General features: G+C 47.6%; 10 protein-coding genes across 10 annotated transcripts; 6 read left to right on the forward strand and 4 right to left on the reverse strand.

Moving 5' to 3' along the window:
• Positions 1–229: 229 nt before the first annotated feature.
• ARF6 (ADP-ribosylation factor, Arf Arf6) lies at positions 230–896 on the forward strand (the record flags this gene model as incomplete). The annotated part of the gene is made up of 3 exons (XM_044851433.1): positions 230–479; positions 532–678; positions 733–896. 3 exons carry the CDS (start codon positions 230–232, stop codon positions 894–896), a joined length of 561 nt encoding a protein of 186 aa, XP_044710145.1.
• A 1380-nt stretch (positions 897–2276) lies between these two features.
• On the reverse strand, positions 2277–4396 carry SSN3 (cyclin-dependent protein kinase; the record flags this gene model as incomplete). Its single annotated transcript, XM_044851434.1, has 2 exons — positions 2277–3571; positions 4297–4396. 2 exons carry the CDS (start codon positions 4394–4396, stop codon positions 2277–2279), a joined length of 1395 nt encoding a protein of 464 aa, XP_044710146.1.
• A 1094-nt stretch (positions 4397–5490) lies between these two features.
• ARP2 (Arp2/3 complex subunit, actin nucleation center) lies at positions 5491–6796 on the reverse strand (the record flags this gene model as incomplete). The annotated part of the gene is made up of 3 exons (XM_044851435.1): positions 5491–6221; positions 6277–6696; positions 6775–6796. 3 exons carry the CDS (start codon positions 6794–6796, stop codon positions 5491–5493), a joined length of 1173 nt encoding a protein of 390 aa, XP_044710147.1.
• A 316-nt stretch (positions 6797–7112) lies between these two features.
• Positions 7113–7957, forward strand: FPOAC1_006963 (uncharacterized protein; the record flags this gene model as incomplete). The annotated part of the gene is made up of 2 exons (XM_044851436.1): positions 7113–7229; positions 7289–7957. The coding sequence occupies 2 exons, from the start codon at positions 7113–7115 to the stop codon at positions 7955–7957; spliced, it is 786 nt and encodes a 261-aa protein (XP_044710148.1).
• Positions 7958–8177: 220 nt separating this feature from the next.
• On the reverse strand, positions 8178–9758 carry FPOAC1_006964 (uncharacterized protein; the record flags this gene model as incomplete). The annotated part of the gene is made up of 2 exons (XM_044851437.1): positions 8178–9602; positions 9666–9758. The coding sequence occupies 2 exons, from the start codon at positions 9756–9758 to the stop codon at positions 8178–8180; spliced, it is 1518 nt and encodes a 505-aa protein (XP_044710149.1).
• A 794-nt stretch (positions 9759–10552) lies between these two features.
• On the forward strand, positions 10553–11209 carry FPOAC1_006965 (uncharacterized protein; the record flags this gene model as incomplete). Its single annotated transcript, XM_044851438.1, has 1 exon — positions 10553–11209. One exon carries the CDS (start codon positions 10553–10555, stop codon positions 11207–11209), a length of 657 nt encoding a protein of 218 aa, XP_044710150.1.
• A 1385-nt stretch (positions 11210–12594) lies between these two features.
• On the forward strand, positions 12595–13351 carry FPOAC1_006966 (uncharacterized protein; the record flags this gene model as incomplete). Its single annotated transcript, XM_044851439.1, has 2 exons — positions 12595–12621; positions 12677–13351. The coding sequence occupies 2 exons, from the start codon at positions 12595–12597 to the stop codon at positions 13349–13351; spliced, it is 702 nt and encodes a 233-aa protein (XP_044710151.1).
• A 667-nt stretch (positions 13352–14018) lies between these two features.
• Positions 14019–20906, forward strand: FPOAC1_006967 (uncharacterized protein; the record flags this gene model as incomplete). Its single annotated transcript, XM_044851440.1, has 7 exons — positions 14019–15334; positions 15391–16933; positions 18101–19371; positions 19418–20241; positions 20566–20698; positions 20772–20809; positions 20902–20906. 7 exons carry the CDS (start codon positions 14019–14021, stop codon positions 20904–20906), a joined length of 5130 nt encoding a protein of 1709 aa, XP_044710152.1.
• Positions 20907–21151: 245 nt separating this feature from the next.
• FPOAC1_006968 (uncharacterized protein) lies at positions 21152–22372 on the forward strand (the record flags this gene model as incomplete). Its single annotated transcript, XM_044851441.1, has 2 exons — positions 21152–21678; positions 21733–22372. 2 exons carry the CDS (start codon positions 21152–21154, stop codon positions 22370–22372), a joined length of 1167 nt encoding a protein of 388 aa, XP_044710153.1.
• Positions 22373–23142: 770 nt separating this feature from the next.
• FPOAC1_006969 (uncharacterized protein) lies at positions 23143–25254 on the reverse strand (the record flags this gene model as incomplete). Its single annotated transcript, XM_044851442.1, has 4 exons — positions 23143–24837; positions 24908–25004; positions 25054–25178; positions 25231–25254. The coding sequence occupies 4 exons, from the start codon at positions 25252–25254 to the stop codon at positions 23143–23145; spliced, it is 1941 nt and encodes a 646-aa protein (XP_044710154.1).
• Positions 25255–26079: the final 825 nt, after the last annotated feature.

Below are 26079 nucleotides of genomic sequence, written 5' to 3' on the forward strand. Positions count from 1 at the left end.
GACACGTATCTTTGCACCTCTGCTCTTCTCTGTTCGATATCAAGCTTTTTACTACCACAAGTAAAAGAAACAAGGCTGACAAATTTGCGCCGTGAACAGATCTCGAAACAAAAGAAACGATTCTTATCTCCCCCTTGTCAATCCCCATATTCTAAACATCACACCACTCCCCCGCGAAAACACGAGCGCATAAACCGATACCACACACACAGAGAATCAAACCGCAACCATGGGCGGTCAATTCTCAAAGATGATGGGCAAGATCTTCGGATCAAAGGAGATGCGCCTTCTCATGCTCGGTCTCGACGCCGCCGGAAAGACAACCATCCTCTACAAGCTCAAGCTCGGCCAGGACGTTACTACTATTCCCACCGTTGGCTTCAACGTCGAGACCGTTACCTACAAGAACGTCAAGTTCAACGTCTGGGATGTCGGTGGTCAGGACAAGATTCGACCTCTGTGGAGGCATTACTTTAGTGGTATGTATTGTGCGGCCAGAGCTATGAAGGCGTACTGATGTTGTATCTATAGGAACGCAGGGTCTTATCTTTGTTATCGACTCATCCGACAGAAACAGAATGGAGGAGGCTAGACAAGAACTTCACCGCATCATCAATGATCGCGAGATGAAGGATAGTCTACTACTCGTGTTTGCCAACAAGCAAGATTTGGCAGAGGGTAAGATATCCCAACTGTTCTTTCAGTACGCAAATGCTAACAAATCCCCCCTAGCCATGAAGCCCCAAGAAGTTACCGAGGCTCTTCAACTCTCCAAGCTCAAGGACAAGGTCTGGTACGTGGTACCCAGCTGCGCTACCACAGGTGAAGGTCTGTTGGAAGGTCTGGCGTGGCTTAGCAACAACGTCAAGGCTCCTCCAACCCCAGCCAAGAAGTAGACGACGACAACAACATCACAAAGAACTCGATTTGTGACGTTTCTCGTCTGGGTGTATCGCATCGCCTTTCTGATCATCATATTTCATCCCCGACTCGATCCCGAACTCTCTTTCTTCCTCATCTACACTGTCTACTTTCGACACAGCGCGTGCAGTACTTGGCGAAAAGGACAGCTCACATCACCTCCCCCGGAGAGGAAGACCTCCATCTACGCAACACCCATACCCGAAATCTTCCCAAACACCCGTCGAAAATACCCGAATGTTATCATATCTTGCTTTAATTTACTGCCGGAAGAGGGGAAAGCCGAACACACAAAAAAAGAAAAGAAAGGGGATGTGGGGAGGACGAAACACAAACATAAACAAGATAATGGAGGGTGGATTTGGGAATGTGTATGGATGGAGGGATGAAGGAAAAGAGAAAGCAGATAGGCAGCGTATCTGAGGCATGTCACTTCTTCTTTTTTGTTTCGTCTATTTTATTTTTCTTCTTGTATCTTGTGGAATTCGCGTTTTTATTTTTACTGGTTATTACTTCTTCTACTACCACTCTGTTGCGTAAGTCATATCGTTGTTCTCTTTTTTTTACTGGTGAGAGATGGTGATTTCTTAGAGGGAAATGCCTTTTTCTCCCCTTTTATGTATTCTTCTTAATGATATGGCAGCCTTTTTCTGCCTTGTTGAAACCGGGCGGTGATGTTAGAGAGGGAGGAGGAGGAGAATCGGGATGGGATGGGATGGTAGGATAGATTGAAGTCTGGTGGTTGGGGGAAATGAAATGGAACATGTTGTAGATGCACTTGTGTGTGTTTGCTGTTTGCGTTTTTGTGTTATGCCATGTTGCCGTGTGATGGATGATACATGCGCAATGTTTGACTGGCGTGGGCCTTTGAAAGGACATCTACATGTGAGTTTGCTTAGATGGTCCTTCCTCGATAAACCAATGAATATGTCCCTGTGGCGAGCATGGAGGGACTGACTGTTGATGACACAAACTCGAGAGACGAGATACATGTGACGTGTGTGCATGGCCCAAGGTGAAGAATAGTATCAATGCTGTATGAATGCAAGCGCTGGGTATCTGCTATAGTAACTACTCCGTTCATCCACCAGGCCAAACACTCTAGAATCACAATCCCATGCACAAAAAAAGACAAATCGCCAAAAAACGCCATACCATGTCTATAAACTCCAATCTCATCTCCACTGTCCCGATGAGATGTCCGCCCAATTGCCCGCAGCCATTCGAACACCACATTGGTAGATACTGGTATACCAGTAATGAAAAATGTTGCCGTACACATCTACACCGTTGATTTGCATGCCGCACAGACAGACACCCGTGAACTGCAGAAGGGATTGTGGAGGCGCGGGATTCTACTCCTTCAGCCTCTTGGCTGGCCGCATGAGCGTGTCATCGGGTAATCCGCTGCGCTTTGTTCCGGGTAGACTGCTGGTCCTGATATCATTGTCGTCTTGACTGACGCGTCGGCAAGGGTACTCGTTCTTGCAACCCTCGAAGCAGTTCGCGCTGACACGATCACCAGTAGAGAAAAATGGCGATTGGAGAGCTTGAGCGGCAGTGAGACGCTTTGAAGGGTCGTACTCGAGAAGGCCTGCGAGTAACTTGTAGCCCTCTTGACCTAGAGAGGCAAGTGGTGGAGCTCCTCCGGGGGTGCTGGTGTGGTTGATGGTGCTGAAATACCACTTTTCGAGGTTTGAACCGCCTGGTGGAGGTGGAGGAGGGTTGCGGGAGCCGTAGTGGCCGTGATGATGAGGGTGGTGATGATGGCCGTGGTGACCGTGATGAGATGAGGCCATCGTGTTGGCGAGGGTGTTGAGTTGGTTGTATTCGGGCATTGTCGGAAGAAGGGGCCATTTGTCCTTTGTAGGCACGCCCATGATCTCTATTATCTTTTGCATCTGGTTGCGCTGAAAGGGTACCGTCTTTTTGCTATCCATCTTGGCTTCCTCGCCCTTAAATATGGGTCGCAGAGACAGGAGCTCAGCAAAGATGCAGCCGATAGCCCACATGTCGATGGCCGGAGTATAGTGGCAAGATCCAAGAATGAGTTCTGGTGCGCGGTACCATATTGTCACAACCACCTTGTCTCCGCTGAACAGTGAATGAAGAGGCTTGTCGAAACGACGTGCGAGACCCAAGTCACCAATCTTGACCTCACCTGATGAAGTAACCATAATGTTGGCGGGCTTGAGATCACGGTGCAGAACCCAGTTGGTGTGAAGATACTGGCATCCGTTAAGAAGTTGAAACATGATGCTCTTTATCGTTGCTGGAGGGATCGGATGCCGAGGTTGTTGAGTATGGTGATGAATAATCTGAAGCAAATCATGCTCTGCGTACTCAAAGACCATAAAGATGCACTTGTCTTCTAGCATAATCTCACAAAGACGGATGACATTGTGATGGTGAAGTTCGCTGCACAGACTCATCTCACGGACAGCACTCTGCGAGATGCCTGTGTAGCTAATCTGCTCGCCTTCCTTGTCAGGCTTGAACTTTTTGATGGCGAACTCGCCAACGGGCTTTCCATTGCGACCGACAGCCTTGTAAACACGTCCATAGGTACCGGAGCTGATGAAACCGATGATGCGATACCGATCTGTAATGCGGACTTTGGGCTGATATCCAGTAGAACGATCGTGAGGTTCTACATGACGTTTTTGGTAAGCGTGAGATGGGAAACCGAGGCCGATGTGAGGGCGGAGAGGCATCGCCAAGTATTATTAGATGAGTCAAAGTGCGGTTTAACCACTTGGCATTGGCACTATGAGAGATGACGATGGTGAGGTGGAGGATGATGATGAAGACAAAGATAGGGTCCCACAAGCGGTAATGAAGGGGGATTGACCAGAGCAAATCAAGCCAAGACGTCCAAGAGCCCAAAAGGAAAAGATGATGCAGGCAAGAAATTAAAATGATGACGCTGAGACCAAAAAAAGAACTGGTGAGAAGAATGATGAAGATAAGTTGAGTTTGAGTTGAGTTCAGAAAGTAGTCGTTGCTTGTCTAAAACTCGACACCTCAGGTTGATCTTTTTTCCCCACGCCGGGACAAGTATGCGGAGTCTAGAAAGAAAGCAAAGGAGATCAAAGTCCGACAAAAAGGCAAGATAGGGTAAGACTAGTCTCAGCTGTCGAGGAGGAGTAGGAATATGCAAGACGTGCAGAAATGGACAAATCCAAAGTCCGTACGGATACGGATATTGAAGCCGATTGCGAGGAGAGAGAGTGTGTGTGTATGTGTGTGAATAAATGACGGGATAACAGGGAATCACAGATAGGCGAGATTCAGATATATAACATACAAAAAGTACATATATGTGAAAAGAGATTATAATAGTGGTAATAGTAAATAGAGAGAGAAGAAACTCACCTTCAAAAGTCGCCTGAACACTCCGCTTCAACCCCCTGACAACGCCCAAGCCAACGGATCCCGGGCCCGAAGCCCCCGTCGGCGGATTCGTTATGCTCATTTACTACTTTTTTGTTTCTTATCAACTTCTTTTCCTTCTTCTTTTCTTTTTTGATTGAGTAGTAGTAAATAAAATTAGGCTCTAACTTTCGGAACGGGGCCTCCGAAAAAAGAAAAGTTGGGGGGTCAAAGGAGGGTTGTAAGCTGATTTGCACACGCGCGCACCCCCCCAAATGATGATGGCGGGCGGCAAAGACACGAGAGCTCAAAGGGAATTAGGATGGTGTTACTTTTCCCCCGCGCGGGGAAAAAAAAGGCAAAAAAAAAAAGAAACGTAAGATAAAGGGTAATAGATCTGAACCTTGGAGTGATTTGATGCGCGCCGATAGGATGAGGAGGCTTGTAGGGAAGTTTCGTGGTGGATGCACGCGTTGGGGAACTTTGTACGGCAGGTAAGTAAAGTAAATCAATACTACAAACCTGCAGACGCACGCTGTACTATCGTTGGGACGCTGCAGCTGTATGTAGGTATCCTCTTTCTGCGGCGTGGATTTCTGTCTCTCTCTGTTTCTCACAAAGGAATATGGGGGCTGCCAACCGACCTCCTTGTCTTGGTCTGGTTCGTGCGGAGATCCGCTCTCTGTGGAGATGGGAATAAGATGGATCTCTCTTGGAAATGACTCGTGGCTAGGTAAGGTTAAGTTATACTGGCGTTTTCCCGCTGGTGGTGGTTTTCGCGATTGATGCGGAAAGTGAAAAAAATGCGACAGAGTTGAGAGGTTTCATGCAAATTGGTGTGTGTTTTTTTCTCCCTTGTGTTCTAGAATTCGAACTAGGTATGCAACTTTGTTTGTCCCATTGAGCGATGACTAAGCTGGCTTGGACTAGATATCAGTCTGGGTGTTGGTGATTGCATTATCTGGAATGAACTTGGACAACAACAAGATACTTCATGACTTACTTATATTATAGACAAGCTATTCATATGTACATCATATCGAAATTGTTAATTGATAAACTTGTAGCTATTCGCCCGCTAAAAGTATACTTCAATCCACTTGAATCTTTAAAACGTCTTTTCTTACTGTCTACCTTGCACTAAACTTTCAACGCAAAATACTAATCCCCCCTCATATATAACGCTTGCTTCAAGACTTATCGGGGTCCTAGCTTCTCAAGAACTCTAGTTCCTTCCTCCTCCCACTCCGCCTTGGTAACCCACATGTTCTCCTTGTCCGCCATGATGTTGGCCAGCACCGCACCACCGAGGAACACCATGTGTCGGCGTCGCGGGGGATCCTCTATCCGCACCTTGAACTTGCTCAAGCGTTCCGGGTTACCCTGCAGCGCCCGTGTGAGCCACAGCTGCTTGAGCTCCTTCTCCAGTCGCGACGGAAGACCGGGGTACATGCTGCTTCCTCCCGAAAGGACAATCGCCTTGAACAGAGAAGAACGAATGTCCACATCAGCCGATTGGATCGTGTTGAACAGAAACTCGCCCAGACCGGGTGACTCGCTATCAACGAGATGAGGCTGGAACAGGCACTCTGGTGCCTCGAAACGCTCGCTGCCCACGCGAATCACACGTCCGTCCGGCAGAGTGTAATCCTCGACGAGAACGGTGGTGTCCTCGCTCAGGCGCTTGTCGAGCTCGAGGTCGTACGACACGTAGCATAGCTTCTCCTTGATCTGGCGGACGGTCTCGAAATCGGCGGTTCGGTTGAGAGCGTAGCCGCGGCGCAGCAGCAGCTTGATCAGGTTGCGCGTGACGTCTCGGCCGGCAACGTCTAATCGCTTCGTAAGATGGTTGAGGACCACGGATTCGTAGACGGGGACAATGTGTGTGACACCGTCACCAGAGTCGACTACAACACCAGAACTCAAACCTACACCGCATTCGTTAGCTCTTGGAAAGCTTCAATGTTTGCGTATCATGATTACCTTGGGCGTAAAGAGCCAAAACGGCCTGAATTGCAACGTAGACACCGCCAAATCCATATCTATCAAACATGACCTCGCACATCTTTTCGCGGTTCTTAAGAGGATTCATGGGAGGCTCCGTCAAGAGGATCTTCTGGCCCTGGGGATCGACCTTGAGCTTCTCGTAGAAAGTGTAATCCCAGAGATGCTCCATGTCATCCCACTTCTTGACGATACCGTTCTCCATGGGGTAGCTGATCTGGAGCATTGTTCGGGCGGCGGCGGCCTCGTCACCGCACATGATATCCTTGATGACAACATCGCTATCGCTCTGCTCCTCTGAACGCAGGATCGGTCGGCCGACGATGGAAGGGTATTGATGCTCGGGGAAGTTCTGTGCGGCATATCCGACCTTGAGGAAACCGGTACCTCCATCGAGGACTAAGCGGTAGAGGTATCGTCAGCACAGGGGTGGTTGGGGGAGCTTCCTGAAGCTCTTGGGATACATGCGAAGCTTACCAATGGGTGGAGGGTTGGCCATATTTACGTTATAGAAAGGTGGGAGATGTGTATTCGGTGATTGAGAGGCCGACGAGGTGTCGTGTTGCTATCGCCAACAGCTCAGCTTAGAGGAGGTTGAGGTGGTCGTCAGTAGTGGGGTACGTCTTGCCGACCGTCGTCAGAGGTCCAGTGGCTGAGGCGGATCACGTGGCGCCCCGCGATGCGTGAGATGATGGTACACACTCAATCCCATCCCCTCTTGAGAAACAGCTCGAAATATGTTTACTTGAAGCTGAGATATTTCCCGATTACGCCGAAATTGAATTGCATTTTATTCTCCATCTAAATCCTACATCATGTCCGAGATTAACCACCTCAGACGGAATCTTCGCATTCTCGTCCTAAACCCAAACTCATCGACCACCATGACTGATGGCATGGCTAATGCCATTCGCCATATGTCACTACCAGATGTATGAACATACGTCCAGCAAAGATTCTAAATTACAACAAAGGCTGATTGTCTTAAAAGTCGGTTGAGATTTTTACCTACACTGCTCCTCCTCACTCTGCCCCCGACAGCATCAATGATCAGGAAGGCATCGATCGCAGTACTCAAGCCGTTCTCGACGACTCCAAGATCGACGAGGAGCTTGGGTCAGACAAGTACGACGCTGTTCTAGTAGCGTGCTTCAGCGTCCACTGTCTAGTCCCCAAGCTGACTAGGTACCGTCATCTTGCTGTCACTGGTATCTTTGAAGCAAGTATTCTCACATCCCTTTCACTCATGGCTGCGCCAGAGAATGGCGCCAAATGGGGAATTGTCACGACTGGAAAGTTCTGGGAGGATCACTTGTCTGATGGTGTCAAGAAGTTCCTTGGTCAAGAAAAGGATGGTGTGAATAGCAAGTTTGCTGGTGTCTACTCATCGGGTCTCACGGCGGGTGACTTTCACACTGTCCCACCAGAGAAGGTCAAGGAGAAGCTCAAAGAAGCAACCAAAAATCTTCTAGACCAGGGTCAGGTCAATTGTGTTGTCATGGGATGTGGCGGTATGGCTGGTCTGGAGGGCATCATTCGCTCGACTGCGATCGAGCAATACGGTAAGGCTGATGGTGACCTTGTCTACATCATTGATGGAGTCAAGGCTGGTGTCATGCAGTTGGAACAAATGATCCGAAGCAGGCGGGCTTTTAGGTAAATGTCCCATCGCTTCGTTCTATCTGTAAACCCATGCCCGCAAACACCTAGAAAATGTCTACCACATGAATACAAGCGAATGCCATTTCAGACCGTGCCCTGTTCCTATCTGTAAAGTAGATAATAAACGCTATATGGAAAGAGAAATAAACAGATAGATAAAGGAAAAGAGAGAGCATGAGTGCTCATTACGACTGATCGAGTGCAATCTGAGTCGACTTCTAATCAACGCGTCTTGTCCTCCCCCAGACCTCATCAACATCCTTCTTGCCCTTTGTTTCTGGGACTCTCCAGAACACAAAGATAAATGACCCAACAGCGAGGCCAGCAAAGATAAAGTACACCCATCCGTGACCACCAAGCACATTGTTAAGAGCTGTGTTCACGATAGGGAAGAACTGAGCGACAAGGAATGTCGCCACGTAGTTGGCTGCGAGGCACCAACTCTGTGTAGCGCCAACGGCTTCTTGACCGACAAGCTCAGAAGCGAGCAAGAATGGCACAGGGCCGAGACCAACGGCGAAGAAACCGACGAACGCCACGACGGCGATGGCAGAGACGATCTTAGCACCAAATACAATTGACATAGCCAAAACAAAAGCGCTGGTTCCTTGACCGACGATGGACGCAAGCAGACAAGTCTTGCGACCCAGACGGTCGGGGAGAGGAGCGCAAGCGATTGTGGTGACAAGGTTGACCACGGAAATGAGAATGGTGAGAAGTGCTGAAGAAATAGGGAGGAGGTCAGCAAGAAGAGAGACAGAGTACATGATAATTGAGTTGACACCGCAAAGCTGCTGGACAAACATGATGCCCACCACCGCAATGATAGCAGGTCGGGTGTCAGGGTCTTGGAGGACCTGAAAGAAGCCGAGGTGTTCAACACGGCTCTTGGGTGTAGATTCAGAAGCACTATCGGCCTGGAGAAGGCCATCCTCTTCGGAAGCATCACGGTCCTCAGAGTTCCAGGACTCGGTCTCTTCGTGAATGTCGTGACCATTCCCACGAATCCTTTGCAGAGTTGGCTTGGCTTTGGCTCCGTCTCCTTGAGCAGCCAACCATGAGGGGCTCTCTGGTACAACAAAAAGACCCAAGGTCTGGGCTGCCGCAATAAAGACTCCTGATCCAAGGATCCATCGCCAAGCAGTTCCGTAGCTCAGGAAGTAACCCAGCGTCTGGACTGCCAAAATACCAACGTTGATGGAGATCTGGGTCATGAAGCCAAACAATCCTCGTTCCTTTGGTGGTGCAATCTCGCTGATGTATAGAGGGACGACAACAGTTGAAGCTCCAGCTCCGATGCCAGAGAAAAGGCGACCGAGTGCCATGACAAAGACACTACCGGCGATGGTCTCAATAGCAGCTCCAAAAAGGTATAGTAGACCGGTAATTCGCATCGCAGGGAGTCGTCCACGCTTGGAGGAGAAAGGACCCGAAGTCAAAGCTCCCAGTAGTCCACCCAAGGTGAATATCGAGGAGATGGTCGCAAAGGAAGCTTCGTCCATGGGAATACAATGTGACATGAAGCCATGATCCTCTTCGACCGGTTTCTTGTGTATCAAACCCTTGATCTTGTCGAGAGCGGATAGAGCATTTATCGATTTCTTGCGACACGTAATAACATCTTGGGGAGCGTTGAGTTCGGCCTATAGATAGGGTTGTTAATTAGCTGATGGTGGTCATGGCGTTTGGTGTTGACTGTAGCGTACCAAGTGGAAACCGAACTGGAGCGACCCCAGAGTCGTGATGGCGATCAGCAAGATCAAGTATCCGCTGATATCGCGGAGCCTGGAACCGGCCATATTTGCGGTCTGGTGGTGAGCTTGCTACTAGAGCGGCAAACAAGGGAAGATAGATAGAGGTTGGGTGGAGGAGGAAGGAGAAAGCAGTTGAGAGTTGAGGTTCAGAGGGACCTGGGGTAGCTTCCATGGATGTCATGGGGGTGGATCCACGTGCTGTGTGGCTTGGATACCCCTTGTTATTAGCCGCAATGGGCAATGTTAAATTCAGCTACCTTTGTTGGAATGTAATTTTTAATAAAGTAATTGGAAAGGCTGCAAGGTTAATGTTTTACTCGAGGAATGATTTTTGCTTTTCAAAAATATCGTTTTAGTCTGGACACTTGTATTGTCATAGTTCGGCGCCTTATCATAAACTCAATGCACTGATAGCTACCCTACGCTTGACAACCCATGGCAGCGATTCGGGACTTTTGTGCCGAGTCGTCACAACCAAGTCCAATCATTCTCGGTGATGAACTGTGATAGATCGAAAGGACGATATTTTTGGCTTGGTCCTGCCTTAGGCCAGTTTAATTAGCCGCGTGTCCTTCAACTCTGATAAGACTCCATTTCCTCTCTTTCACAATCTCATAAACTTGTCAGCGCAAAGCGACCTGACACATACTCTACCCTGAACAATCTATATAATGTCTACGCCGGACAACAAACAAGCACTCTATTACGAAGAATGTAACAAAGACCAGAATGAATCCATCATCTTTTTGCATGGCGGCGGAGGAAGTCACATTGAGTGGAAACATGTCGCTCGCCAACCCTCCATAGCATCATACCACCTTATACTCGTGGACCTACCAATGCACTCAGAATCTCGTGAAATCAAACCTTTTACACTTGAAACGGCAGCCCATAAAGTACGAGAGGTTATCTGCAACCGTGCCCATGGCGGTAAAGCCCATGTTGTTGGATTCTCTCTAGGCGGATTCGTCGCTTTGGCCCTTGCCTCGCGTCACCCAGACACTGTTTTGTCTACATTTGCAACTGGTGCATACCCATACCGGGGTCTGTTCAAATGGGTCATGGAAAGGCCAACGGCGATGTGGATCGTGGGTAAGCTACAGAGTATTCCGGGCTTGACGGAAAGGGCTTTCAAGAAACAAGGAATCGATTACGAAGAATGGATGGTGGAACAAGAGAAGAACAAGTCCCCAGAGAGAGATGAGGCAATGAGAAGGGAGCTGAATGAGTTCAGCATGGAGGATGTAAGGGTCGTTGGTGATTCCGGAGTGAGAACTTGTGTCGTTGCAGGTGGCAAGATGGATCAAGTTGAAGCGATAAAAGAAATGGGAGTGGTATTGAGAGAAGCTGGAAAAAATAAGGGAGTTCAGAATGAAGCGTTTGTGGTGAGGGATGCCTATCACCCGTGGCATTTGCAATTGCCAGAGCTGTTTGCGTCTGGTGTTGCTGCTTGGGTGGGAAACCAAGAGTTGCCAAAGGAATTCGAGAGACTATAACCGGGTACTGTATAACATAGAGTTCGAATGTACATAGCTCGGCATCAGTGCAAGCCTAGAGCTGTCATTCTCGATCGCATGAGCCATGCCCACTGCTTGCCATCAGTGCCATTCTCCAGGTTGGAAGTAGTGATATTCTCAATACTTAGCTCCTTCGTTTTAGCATTGTCCTTGAATTTCTTCTTGCACTTTGGTAAATTTATCCAAAATGTTGTCCTAATAGTGTTAGTCGTTGTGGTAGAGTGACCATCGTAGGAACTTAGCGGAGTGTTTCTCATGGCGCTACTAGGATAAGAAGAACCGGATAAATCATGGTCGGCCCTACAAAGGACTTTTGTATCACCGGCACGAGAATGGTTGAAGTCCGAGCGGTAAAGCATCATTCACGGATTGCGTCTGAGAATATCCGATGTCGGCTGCTTGCGGCTGAGCTCAACAAGGTTTCTGTTTGGATAGATTTGGTAGTATACATGCTGTTTACCGATCCCAAGTATGACTCTGACCCCTGATTCCAACGTCTCTAGTGATCTTCGTCTGCCTAAAGAAAGTGGCGGAGGTAACCTGCAGCCAACAGACAGTTGCATCTCTTTGTCATGTCCCTGTATACGAGTGAAGTGGGGCTGGGACTTTTCGATATAGTGCAACATAAACTTTGGCAATCCTATTTCTCATTTCTCATTTTTCATCTCACCTTGTTATATTTTCTGCTACATATCAACAGGCACATTCCATGACACCAGCATCAAGTATCAAGAACACACGAAGGCACCCATACTTGACCCCTATCTGTTGTACTCCCGGATAAATGGGAAGATTAACATAAGTATAGTCATGAGTCTGAGCGACTCCACGCCTCCAGAGATGCTGTTTCTCGATATCTCCGTGCAGGATGTTCTTCATAACCCGGGAATTCCTGCCGTTGAGCCATGGGCCACCTTATTTATTGATGCTGTCCACGACAAAAGGTACGGCGATGCTATATGGGCCCGCTACCATATTTTTGGACACGTGGTAGATGGCAGATTCGAGAAGTTAACTATCCTTGAAACTATCAAAGACGATGCAATGAGGTACAAGAAATTCGAACCCTAAGCATATAATGAGGCTGTGGCTTTCTACAAGGATAATATGAATAGTGCGGATACACACCCAGAAGTGATTGAAATGATCTTTCAAGTTGATGAGCAAGATCTTAGTGGTATAGATATTCCTGAAGGCATCTAGACCTTTATTATCATGTCAGTTCACTCCCCCGTGGCTATGACTGTTCAACTAGTTGTTATAAGCAGCAATTCATACACCAAGACAGATGTGTAACAGAAATTCACATGCCAGTCCATATGCTTCCCCCGAAAACAGGCCATTTCCGCAGACCAAGTGTCAGTATGAGGCATGTGGATTCTGCAACAGCTGTATGTAGGCTGGAGTTCGTCACCTAAACCGTGGTACCAACATGACTATTGGTAGAATATCGATACAAAGTATCCGCTGAGCCGTGTTGGCCGTGCCGTGGTAGCCGTTTTCACAGCCAACAAAGTTCCAACTGAGACTGAGGACTTAGAGACGGCTGAGGCTTGGCCTCGCATATGTGTTGTTGCCGTTGACGAAAAGAGATTTGGTGGTTTTATCAATGACACTTTTAAAAATACCATTGTGACTGTACTAGATTGTATTGAGGAAGATGCCATGGAGTACAGCGTCAATGTTCCAGACGACTTCAGCCATACCCACTCTTTCTATGCAAGCACAAGCAGCAACGATACACACACCGAGATACTGGATCTCCTAGCAAACGTCAATAACGGCAGGGACGATACTCATCACGAAGAGAGAGCTACATATGGCATCAAATGCAGTGCAGGCGAACTCGCCTATCGGAACTCATGTCTTAATCTGAAAGAGTACATGCCCACGAGTCGATCCTACATTGGTATGAGGAATAGAGCAGTTTACTCATACGGTAACTGCCATCCGAGGGTTGGCCCGAGGGGATCTGATATCAATTACTGGACAGCTCACTCAGTTGCTAAGCTCATCGAAGGACACTGCACACGATCATGCTGCGACAATCAACTCAAAACATCAGGATATTCGCCGAAAAATAGCAGTCATCGCAAGATTTGTCTTAGTCGGAAATCATGAGGTTGTTCCTAACATGCAATTATGTGGCCGCGCTCGAGTGGAAATGTCTGGCTACGCTCTGGGATACTATAGTCATCTGTATATTCTTTGACAAGATACTTAACTTTATAGAGTTATATATAACGATGCGGCTACCAGGCCTCAGGGTATCAGAAAATTTGGCCGCTGGAAGCGTAAGAGACGAAATTAGCGGGTCACTTTATGCTCCTTAGACTGTAGCTCTTAGACTATTTATTTTTGTAACCTAAGACTTAGGAGGTCATTTTTTCTGCTACCTACTATCTAGCCAAGATATCTACTGTTAGGTCTGCATCTCTTAGTTGATTGAGCACGGTAACACAAACATATAAAGCCGTAATTGCCAAGGGTCTTTCTTTGTTTAGCCAGACTTGCTTAGATACTTATAATTGAGAATGAAGGCACCTTATAATTCTTGGAATACACATAGGCATGTAGTTACCATCCTTATTGAAAGGAGCAACTATTGGAAGCTGTGAATCAGAACAGGAACGGTAACAGCCCAGGTGGGGAACAGGCAGAAGTAGCAAGGCTCCTTCCTTCCTCCCCCTGCAACATGTAAGAAATTGACAAGTTCAGCCTCACCCCGCAACATGTACTACTATCATCCATCTTTCTACATCCTGAAGCAATTCCATGCCCGGCAAACATGGCAGATCCCTTGTCTTTGGCAGCTAGTATTGCTGGACTGATATCGCTGGCCGATGTCACCTTCAAGTATACTTACAAATTTGTCAGAGCGGCCAAAGATGCGAAAAACGACGTATCGACCCTCGCCGACGAGATCAATAACCTTGGCAGCGTCCTCCGAGTTCTCGAAGCATTAGCCTCTGACATGGAAGCAGAAGGAGATCAGTTTGATCCAACACTGAGAAATCACTATCTCAACCACTGCTTCAAAACCCTAAGTCGCATCGAAATGAAAACAAAGAAAGCTACAGAACGCTTCGTACGATCAAAAGTTGAGAGCATCTACCAGCATCTCAAATGGCCTTTCTCTGCCTCTGAAACACGGAGTTTGCTAGACGAGCTTTCCCGCCACAAGGAGACAATCAGCATGGCATTGGCGGCCGATTCGATGCAAAAACTACAACTATCGCTCACGAAGATAGACAAGCTGGGAGAAAACATCTCCAAAGTCGAAAAGATTGTGAAAAGAGTTGAGATCAATACTCTTATCGAAGTTAATGCTCAGAAGCAACGCATCCTCAATTATTTCATGAAGGCCGACCCACAAGATAATCTGGCGACGAGCATCAAACTGCGACATTCGATGACAGGCCTTTGGCTGACAGAATCTACAGATTTTGTTCGTTGGATAGACACGCCTGGGTCCAAACTCTGGCTGACTGGTATACCTGGTGCAGGAAAGACTGTCCTAGCAGGATCAGTTATACAAGAAGTACTTTCTCGGAGCTATTCAAGAAACGATATTGGGGTGGCGTTCTTCTTTTGCGATTACAAAAATCCAAAGACCTGGGAGACTGTCAACATCCTTGGAGCGATAGCCAACCAGCTCGCCCGCCAGAGAAAGGAGGCGTTCGAAATATTAAACCTCTACTACGACGATTTGCACCCGCCGGAGCATATTGGAAACAATCCAGACTCCGATGAATTGAGATCGAAAATCAGTCAAATGTCGGATTTGTTTCACCGAACCATCATAGTCATAGATGGATTGGATGAGTGCGGCGATAACACAGACGACGTCGTCGACACCCTGATACAAATGATCGAAGACTCGGAAAATACCTCGCTAGCAGTATTCAGTCGAGACCATTACAATATCCGTGTCAATTTGGAGGCCGAATTTGAAATCATTCCGATTATAGCACATACCAATGACATTCAACTGTATGTTGGTGCTGAGCTTGATCGTAGGGTTCGTACACAAAGATTACAGCTTGCCACTCTGCACATGAAGCAAGAAATCCAGGAGGTTCTCGTGTCACGAGCTGAAGGAATGTAAGTACCAAGAATCCAGTCACTAAATTTGATGACTTACTGACGTAGGATACCAGGTTTAGGTGGGTTGTTTGCCAGCTGGATTATCTTTGTGACTGCGCTCATGATGACGAGCGTCGAGAGGCTTTAAGCAAGCTCCCCCCTGACTTACCAGAGAGTTACCGTCGTCTTCTTGAGAGGGTCAACCGATGTTCACCCAGAGTTCAGGACATGGTGCAAAAATGTCTCCATTTCCTGACCATAGACGAGCCCAAGCTCACGATACATGAGCTTCGACAGGCAGTCTCAGCTCCTGAAAGGATCGGTGAGACGCTCAATGAGAGCAATACTATTTCCGAGCAGGAAATTTCAAGGAGGTGCAGCAGTCTTATTAGAAAGTCGACCGATGGGAGACATTTTGAATTCGCCCATTTCTCTGTACGAGAGTTTCTCGAAAATCGGAATGCCGTCTTGAGCTCACCTGATCTTGAAAAGTATTGGATTGACTGGGATTCTACACGTGCTTTGTTTTCTGCCCAGTGCCTTCGATTCTTGCAAATGGCGAATTTCGATTCTATTCCCATCGATTTTGAAGAGGTCTTCGCCTCAAACATTTCCGATCTATATCGCGAGATTACCGAGACGTATCCATTTTATCGACATGCGACAACATGGTGGCTCAGACACAACGATGTTGGTTTTGATGATTCGACTGTCTTGGCATTGGTTAAATCATTGTTCAGCCCTTCCAAACGTGCTTGTTTCGTGCTGTGGTCCATTGAGATTCTTCATCAGGTTTCAGTCTGGAACTACGCCTCTGTAGACTTTCACCGACAAGCTTGCAAGATTGTCAATCGGTCCTCATTCCGCCCCCTACATATGGCAGCTGCTCTGAACCTTCCCGAAATATGTAGTTTTCTGCTCCTGGAAGAGTCAGATGCGAACCGAAGGGCCGAGACCGCCAACTATATCGATCTCGCATTGGTGTCCGTGCTTGCGATCCCTGGAATGCCGGATCTTTGTACCGAAAGGTCAAAAGAGGCACCGCGTGTCAGACGCGTAGTGGATTTGTTCTTGCCGTCAACCGAACGACGAAACGAGACGATCGACTGTCTGATAGCAAAGGGAGCGCACCCATCAAGTCACGAAATATCACTAAACTCAGCATCTGTATTTTCAATCGTGTGCATGCTTGCAGCTACCTTCAACGACCTAAGTCCCATTACCAAGATTCTGTCCTTGAACATCTCTCCTACATTGCCCGAGATCAAAGTGCTTCAAGAATGGATTCCAAAAGCTGGCAGCTATGATGATCAAGCGGAACTGTCAGCCAAGGGTTTGATGCAGTATCTTGGTCAACCAAAGACGCATTCAACCGACTGGGGAAGAGAGGCTGCCTCCGTCGTTTGGAGCTGGACGCTGAATAGTGGATTCTCGTTCAAAAAAGATGAATATCTGAATTCGGGGCTCGATGTCCCCTCTGAGGGTCTGGACATGATTCAAATTCATTCAGCAATACGCAGCGACGATTTGAACATCATCAAACGGTGGCTGAACGAGAGTCATCGCAAAATGGAAAGACTGGACTTAGCTAATGCGCATAAAATATTGCATTTTGCGGTTTTGCACAGTGCTTTGCGAGTTTTCAAGTATTTGGTGGATGAAGGCTGCGATCCATACATAAAGAATGAACAAGGGAACCTGCCGGTTCACATAGCTCTGCTGAAAGTCGGCACACATCATCCCGAAATATTTAGGGTCTTCAAAAGCGCAGGAGTCGCCCTTTTCGATTTGAACAATAACGGGGACAACATTCTACATCTATGGGCAGTCACTGCAAACCCCACCCACGACTTCATCAAAGACGTGTTTGACTTGGATCCGTGCGGTACAATCAAGGGTCTCCAAATTATAAATAAGTCGAACCATACACCATTGACTTCCTTGCTCGTACACAAATGCGATCGAGAGGACTTGGGAAAGATTTTCTGTTGCATATCAGACCTCTTGAGAAGCCGCGATCAACTATCGACTACACAGCCATTGGTGGAAAGCGGCCAAGATATTGAATACCTTCTAGGATGCAGCCGTGACTTCCAGGCTATGATAAGGGTAAAATATGCTCCCCTGCACTCTGTGGGTTCACGAAACTCTCTACAGCAAGTTCAGCTACTGGTAAGGATTTATCCGGAGGCTGTCAGCTGCAGGCATAACGGCTTGCTACCAATCCAGAGATACATCGAGGGGGCGTTGAGCGAAGAAGACAGAGAGAAGTCTACTGACCTTCGTATCGTTCGGATCCTTCTACCAGAAAATTTGGCACACAGCCAGGATAGTGTCGAAACGTTATGGGAATGGACTTGTAGGAAGGCGATCTATCAACCGAGCACTGTCATTGTTTCGGTGGTGGGCGTTGACGACGGGCGACCTAAGTCACCTAACGACATATTCTCTATCATGTTGCAGCATGGCGTATTGCAGGCACATGAGAGACAAGTGCGGGAATGTGGATTAATCCCATTTGCCTCTGTGACAAGATGGTATGACCTTTATCCCACAATGCGCCAGGTCATCATGCAGACGGGCTATTGGGACGCAATAAAAAGCTCGGAACTGGTATCGTGTCTTTTCCAAAACACCATTCGAAGAGGAGATCTGGACATGATTCATTTTCTGTTGGACCAGGGGGCAAACATACACCATTACGCCAATGGCCACTCACCCATTGAGGTCGCCTTTCAAGGGGACGTGGCATTACGACTATGCAGCTCTGACTCTGGAATTCAGCTGTACAAAAAGATTCTCGAATGTACCGACAGAGAAAAATTGGTTTCCTCATCTGCCTACCAAGACCTCACCCTTTTGCACATGCTTGCAACAGACAAAGATGCGAGTTCGATACTTTGGTTGGCAGAGGAACTCATTCATCGAGGACTCGAGATTAATCTGTCTAGATCAGGTTGCCAGGAGGATTCTGCTATCAACCACCACATCCGAAATAATTCTTTTCAGTTTGCCGAGTTACTACTCCAGAACGGTGCAAGTCCACTTATTGACGGTGTACTACCCTTTCGTATCATAGAAACCGTTATCGAAGCTGGCAATGCAGAATTTCTGGATCGCATCTTGGCACATGCAGCTGACATGTCGGCGGAAGTGAATTGGATTGACTCGAATCCCATCTTTGCTGTTAACGACACTCAAGAGATTTGTGTCAATCGAGGTAACGTACTACATTTGGCAGTCGATCCAAAGAGCATTGTCTGCTTAGAGCGTTTGCTCAAAAAGTGGTTGGCAAAGAGAGAAGATTTGATACAAAAGAACGAATTTACACCACTACACGTTGCAGCATTCAAGAAGGAAGCTGTCGAGCTCCTTTTAGCAAATGGGTTCGATGCTATGGCCGAAAACAATCTTGATCAAACACCACTGCATTTGGCAGCGCAGGTGGGAAGTGTACCTGTGGTCAAGTGCCTGCTCAGCCATGGTGCCTTCGACTCGTTCGATATATTTGGAAGGTCTGCAAAGACGACTGCTCTGGAGTTAGGATTCACTGAAATTGTAGAAACTCTGGAAAAGACAAATAATAAAGAAATATGCTCGGCAAACCAGAAGAGACAAAAGCTCAGACAGAGGCAGAAGCATTTGGCGAGAGGACTCGAGAGAGCGGTATGGGCATACGACTATGGAAGCATGGCGATGCTCCTAGATTCAGGGTGTCCAATTGATGTCTGGCTACCTACTAATCAAGGAGGGACAGCACTGACATGGGCACTAGAGCTAGAGCGACCGGCTGTGGTGAGATGGCTCTTGGAGCGCGGAGCAAGCACACTGTCTGCTAAGCACACAAACGGAGTCGAAGACAGTGTTGTCGAGATGGCATCAGCCCGGGCTGTCTTTAGTTATCAGCTGGAAGAGATCTTGCAGAAGTATTGGTTGGAGGGAGGGAATCTTATCACAGATGAGGACTTTCCCTTCCACGATGCTGTATGGAACAACAATACGTCAGGTATTGATATCTTGCTAGAAGAATGTGGTAGACATTATGGAATGGAAGGGTAGGACTCCCTGGCGCTTTCGTGGACAGTTACTGACTTGTTATAGACCAAAGAAGCTGGGCGCAATATTGAACCGTCAATCATTGTCCATATTCTGTGATGCAAAAAACTGGCGGTCGGGGACACACTACGCATTCACAACACCATTACACATTGCTTGCTGGCTGGGAAACAAATCGGTTGTGTCCTTGTTGGTAGATCATGGCGCTCTTGTGGATGCTTCAGATGGCAATGGTTGGACTCCGTTGATGTACGTTCGGTCTGCCGACATGGCATGCCACTTGGTTGAACTTGGAGCTTCAGCCTCGGCGATGTGCAGATTCGGATCACTTCCTTCGATGATCAGCTGGTTTGGACCCGGGCCATTCCACGAGATCTATGAATCCTTGTCAGTGAGATTGCCAAAAGAACTCCTGGATGAAATGTCACCGAAACAGCTTCCCACGGGTTGTGAGGATATCCCGATGTCATGGGACAGCCTGGCAAAGCTGCGCGAGCTGAGGCATGATCTTCTGGCGCAAGACCACAGCGGCCGGAGTTTAATGCATTGTGTTGTATGTGAGGATGATCTATTTTACTTTGTACTCAATTACTACCCCGACCTGGCGAAGATAGGCCCCTTTCCATGGCATATGGAATGGCGGCCCTTCTCCAGCTTGGCGTTTTTGACTTTAAGCTTTGGCAAGTACAGGCGTTGTGTGCCTTTCGAGTCTTTCAGGCATTTTCTGAATCTTGAACCTTCTCGCGGTTGGAGTCCTTTGTGTCGTGCTGCAGCGTTGAACATCGTTACTATTGTTGAGAACTGTCTGAGTATGGGCGCGGATATCGACTATGAAGGCTGCCCCCTTGGAACGGCGGTCATGATTGCAAGTGCATGCGGGAGTCTTGAAGCTGTCCAGTGTCTTGTTCGAAAAGGGGCGTCAGTGACGTATACTTCCGAGTGTCGTTTCAAAAGCTGTTACTTACTGGCAAAGACAAACTCAGTGAGAGAGTGGCTTCTTGTTGGTCGATACAGGGATATAATGACACTAAGTGATGGGAGTGAGAGCTTTTCTGTAAAAGAAGAATCAGTTTGGAGTGGATATAAGAAAGTGAAGGTGGTGTTATATGGTAAAAGAGCAAGAGGACACGATGAATCTGAGAAAGATTATCGAAGAAGAATAGCAAGACTCAAGAGGAGCTTATACGGCAAAGTTGTGGACTCGAATGCATACGACCTGGAGAAAGAATTGGAACTAGGACCGAACTCGCAGCCAGAAGCGGTCTCGGAGTCGAACACGAATTCAGAACATGACGAAGATCAAATACGAACTATCCTAAGGCCTACGTAATACTCAGCCGTTCTACTGATCAAGCTGCTCCGGAATATTCGTCAAGCGAGAAGTACACTTGCAGTGTAGCAGCAGTGCATCTGACCACTCCTTTCATCAAACGTTTAGTGAGTTCAACCCTATCCCCTGCTATAAAATACGTGCTCAGTGGCAGCACATCTTAGTGCGTTTAAGAATTTATTTCTGACCTATTTCGCAGCCTAGACAATCACAATTTCTCCCCCCACAAACGAGGAATCACAGAAAAACATCAGCGTTTGATCATTCCACACACTCAGTTTTCACCAACTATTGAACTGAGCAAACGATCTAACAAGCTGTTTGTTCTTCTTTCTCTCTCTCCTAATCTTCTTTTGAACAAATCACCTACTGTCATCGCCCCCTTCTTCCCTATTCGAGTTACACTGAAAAACCAAGCACCGAGGTTACCCTGAAACTCGAGAAACAACATGGAAAACACCGACTGGAGACAGATTCCGGCTCCTCAGCGCGAGATCTTCAGTATCCAAGACATCTTGGGACGTACTAACCACTTCCTCAACGTTACTGTGTGTAGCGCTATCGGGTTTTTTGCACTACACGTTGGTAAGGTGCAAGGCGAGGAGTTTTGCCGATACTTTTTCTACTTCGGTCTTGAGGACAAATTCAAGTTCCGAGACACCAGCGGATATGAGGTCAATATCGTTGGTCTGGTGATGTGGATGGGCCGCAAGAACTGGCGCGAGGGAGAACTCACTGTCCGCTTCGTCATCCAGGAGCGTCCCTTTTACCACCCCGTGGCTGCGTACAGGTTTCCTCTCATGGATCCGTGGCGTGACGACGTCAGTGTTACCATGCTCACTCTCCTCAACATCCTTCGAGGAAACACACTGAGTCTCGGTGACCGTGATCGTACCGACCTGACCACGTTCAAATTCTGGCCCTTGGAGTGCTCCCTCTTGGATGATCCTGGAATCCGCGGCCACCGTGATGCCTTGTAAGTTAGATCCAATTCTTTGATATTGACCAACATCAGCTGATATACCATCAGGACACAGTGGATGATCCGCTGGGAGTCCAAGGAGTATGTCCTATGGAACTCCTATCGTCAATACATTGACACGGACGCTGTCCTGGAAATCGCGGGCCTGGACAACTGGGATCTTGGATCACAGCCTTTTGACACTATCATTGGAATTGGCTTCACCGCCGAGGGTGTCCCCCGCGACCTTCAACCTATGACCATCACCATGCAGCCCAAGAAGATCCGTGGCGGTTATTGGGCCATTGGCTATGACAGAGTTCTTTACATCGGCTTGGACCGTCTTCCTTACGAGACGCCTCCCGTTCCCGTCACAACCACTGCTGACAACTCCGCTGAGACCTGGACCTACGCAGAGGCTCATACTCAGCCTGAGGATCTTCTCACAGGAAGCCCACGCCCACGACCTGCCACTCACGAAAGCAACTTCTTTGAGTACCTGCAGATGGTCGAAAGCCACTCAGACAGCTCCGGTGAATTCCAGCTCGTCACTATGTGCCAGCGTCTGGGTATTGAGAGTCAGCCTCAGAGCGAGCACTTCGACAACCTTGGCGACGACGAGGATTACAGCGACAATCAATCCAGCAGCGATGACTCCAGCGACGAAGGCCATTACGATGAGTTCATGCGCTACTACCTCCAGGGATAGACTAAGAGGTATCTTGAGCGGACCAACTTGGCTTTACGCCACTGTCCAGCTCACGGGTCTCGTTGGAATGTCCACCAGACCAGTTCACCAAGTCATTCGTCTCATGGGAGACTTTAAGGTTCTACGATTGTTTTTGCTTGCTTTTACATGGTCCGCATCTGTCTGCAGCGACTTTCCGCCAGACTAGTCCAACAGGACTGAGACCAACAGGACATTCGTCTCATATGAGACTCTAAGGGTCCTACAGTTATTTTTGGTTGCTTTGTTGCCCATTGATGCCCGCTACGCTGTGTGGCCTGGCTAGTCCTTCACGGCTTTCATCAGCATGAGGCACACGCAGGGTTCTTCGGTTATTTTTGGTCGCTCTATGGCCCTAATTGTCTTCTACTCTATGTAGCTAGACCGGCTCAACAGGACATTCGTCTCACGGGAGACTCGAAGGGTTTTACGGTTATTTTTGGTTGCTTCATGGCCCATGACTATCTGCTGCGCTGTTTAGCCACGTTGGTCCGACAAGACCTTCATCAGCATGGGCCATTTCGAAGCAAGGTAATAGGGAACAAGATGTACGAGATACGATATCCAGGACAACAAAGGTTCAGGACAGGAAAGGTTCAGGACAGATTCAGAAACAGGTTACTGCTTATTCTGCTAGCTTAGACTAGATATGAACTTAGGTACCTAGAATACACTAGCTGAACATTAACGGATCGGTGCCACAGTCGGTACAAGCCTGATATATCTAGGATCTTCCATGTCTAATCCAAACATCACCGTAGCCTCCCCTGCACTTCTGGATTTGTAGCTTCCCATGGTTTGTAACCATCGAGTTCACGATCCCACCACTGACCGCGCACAGCATGAGCGATGGCCAAGAAACTAGCATGTAGCTGCGGAAGACGCTTTAAACGGTTCCGAATAATGTCGATGATAGATACCGTAACAGTAAGGAAGAGCATCACAGTCACAGCGATCAAGATACTACATCGCACTATGTAAACTGATTCAATAACCTTGGACATCGTCTCAACTTCCGACGTGCCAAAGTATCCCGCCGTAGTAATAGAAACAATAGCGTGCGCCATGTTACCGAAGAAGTGACCGAAGTCTTTCGATGTAGGAATCGTGTAGAGTGTGTCGAGAGTATCGTCGACGATACTGATTCGATTGCGGATGATGTACCATGGTATTGCAGACATGTAGACGCTTAGAGAGTCGAGTGCTTGTGTATCGAGTGCTGTTTTGTTGGAGTCGGCTTTTTCGAAACAGGATGTCATGATGGTTCCGTTGAAAGTACAAGACCCGACTAACCATTCAAGACGAGGAGTACACTTTGTTCGGGAAATCCAGTCACCGCCGTCGGTTTGAACTAAGCTCTTATCGTCGCCTCGGTTGCGAAGGGCAGTCTCATTGATATTCGGGATAGACTTGGTCGCGGAAAGGAAGTAGGTCGTACCAGAAGTAGGAATCTTGTCGGTGCCGTGCTTTGTAGCGTTACTCCAGAGCCGAATTCTCTGCGATCCTCGCGAAAGGAGCTCGATACTCTCTACGCTTTGGTCGGGAAGTGTAAAGTTGTAAACAGTGTTGCCGTCGTCTTTGTAAGAAGTATAGTTTACTTCAGTTGCTGCTTCGCAGTTGGCGGTCCAGTTGAAAAAGACTATTCCTTCGTAAGTCGTGTTTGTAGCAAAAGTAAGATTGTGTGTCGGAACAGGGCCCAAGATGCCAGAGTCGACGTTTGCGAGGGCGTTTTGGGATACTAGACTGCCTACAAAGGTGAAGACGGTCTGAGAAAGGAATGTGTCGTTCTTTGAGAGTGAAGGATGAAACTTGTAATCGGTGTTTCCGCCCATGGCGGTTGAGAGGGATGTAACGTTTGAACTAATCGCATCCGCTGCCGAGATTGGAAGTCCGACGACACCCAAACCATCTCTGTAGTGTGTGTAAGGTCCAGTGGTAAGTATAAGAGCTCCAACAGGCATGAGTAATGTTCTGGTAAGAATCAAAGCAGCGTGCATAACGCCGTACCACCAGGAGTACTTGACAACCGTTCTCAAAGTCCATAGCGTTAGACTTTCTGCAATGTCATCTAGATCTTTGACCGCCACGGGTTGTTGTGTTGTAAGAGCAAACAGATGCAACCTTCGGAAGTCCCACACAACGAATTGGACAAGGACTGTTGCAGGCCCGAGTAGTGCGGATAGAGCTATACCAGAGTAAAACTGGTCGACTGGAAGAGAAGGACTTGTACGAAAGACACGCCGTTTAGAAGCGTCGGTGTCCAGCACGGCGCCAGTATAAGACCAAGCAAGACAGAATACAGCGCCGGCAAAGTAGACACATAAAATAATGACATAGGCTCTCAGCCAGCTGTCGAGCTTGTAAAGACCCTTGTTCTCATGTTTCGTGTTTGGTGAAGACGTAAGAGAAGTTTGATGGTCTGGGGTCTTTTCATCCATTCGGTCTTCCTTTTCGAGGGATGAGTATACCGCCGGTGTAGACATCTTGGAGCATAAGGAATAGAGAAAAGAGATATACGGACGGAGTAGGTCCTGTTGAAGATATAGTGGGAGAAGACATTGTCGAAGGATTTCGGACACGGACACGGACACGGAGATTGTGGGGGCGACGGAACCTGTCAGCATTTAGTTAGATGGGTTCAAGGATTGGTTGGGAGTTGTTACAGGGCTGAGGTAGGATTGGGAACTGGTAGGTTGTTGTTGATGATCTTATTTGCGGTGATATTGCTTTGTGTGAGTTTGTTATGCTTGTGATGGTTGGTTGTGGTGATTGTTGGATGTGCCCATTGCTAGTTGTTTAGAGCCTGAAAGTACAGCGATGAAAGAGGTCTCGGTACTAACATTCTTCAACAACACAACCACCATGTAACAACTTCTATGACAATTAGTTTATAGATCACCAATTAGACTCTAAGAGACATATAGAAAACGAGTCAAAGCTTTACCCAAAAAATGAATGAAGTCACATTAAAGTTCAACTACACAACAAAGGATAGTTATTCCACCAATTGGAACGCAACCAAGACGCCTCGGATTCACTAGCAACATGTCACGTTCTGTTTGTTTATATAAGAACACACGAGCAATCATTAATACAAAATGTTGTAGACAGTAGGTCTCAGAGCTTTTAAACTGCAAACTCTTTTCTTTGTACAACAAAAGGCCATTATGTTGAATTTTATTATGTTAAAAGCTACGGCGTTAATTATAAGCTTTTTCCTTTCTTCCCTAGAATCTTCTTTTTTTAACTTTATAGAATTCTTAATATAATAAATTCTAATTTAATAAACTTTTTAATAATATTACCTTTATGTTACGATCGGCCCCTATAGGCAGCTGTAAGCACCACTGTAATCGCTAGCATAGTGATTATGGCCCGATCTTTTGCCCTGTGGCTTAGCGGTTAGGTGCAACCGTTACACGATAATCACTGTTAAGCGGGTGGCCCGAAGGTTAAGGGTTCGGTTCCCCCTCTGACCTTTGGAATAGCTGCTCACAAGGGTACCCTCGTAACGCGGTTAGGGCAACTGCGGGGTATGCCTTGGGAGGTTGGCAGCTGTGCTGTACCGCGTACTGTTACAGGGCTTGGTTCCCCCTGTAGGCAGCCGGCTTCAGCGGGTTTCGAGGGCGAAAACCCCTGAAGAGGGAGCATCGTGTTACGATCGGCCCCTATAGGCAGCTGTAAGCACC

Source organism: Fusarium poae, chromosome 2 (genome assembly GCF_019609905.1).
Source record: "Fusarium poae strain DAOMC 252244 chromosome 2, whole genome shotgun sequence".
Taxonomy (NCBI): domain Eukaryota; kingdom Fungi; phylum Ascomycota; class Sordariomycetes; order Hypocreales; family Nectriaceae; genus Fusarium; species Fusarium poae.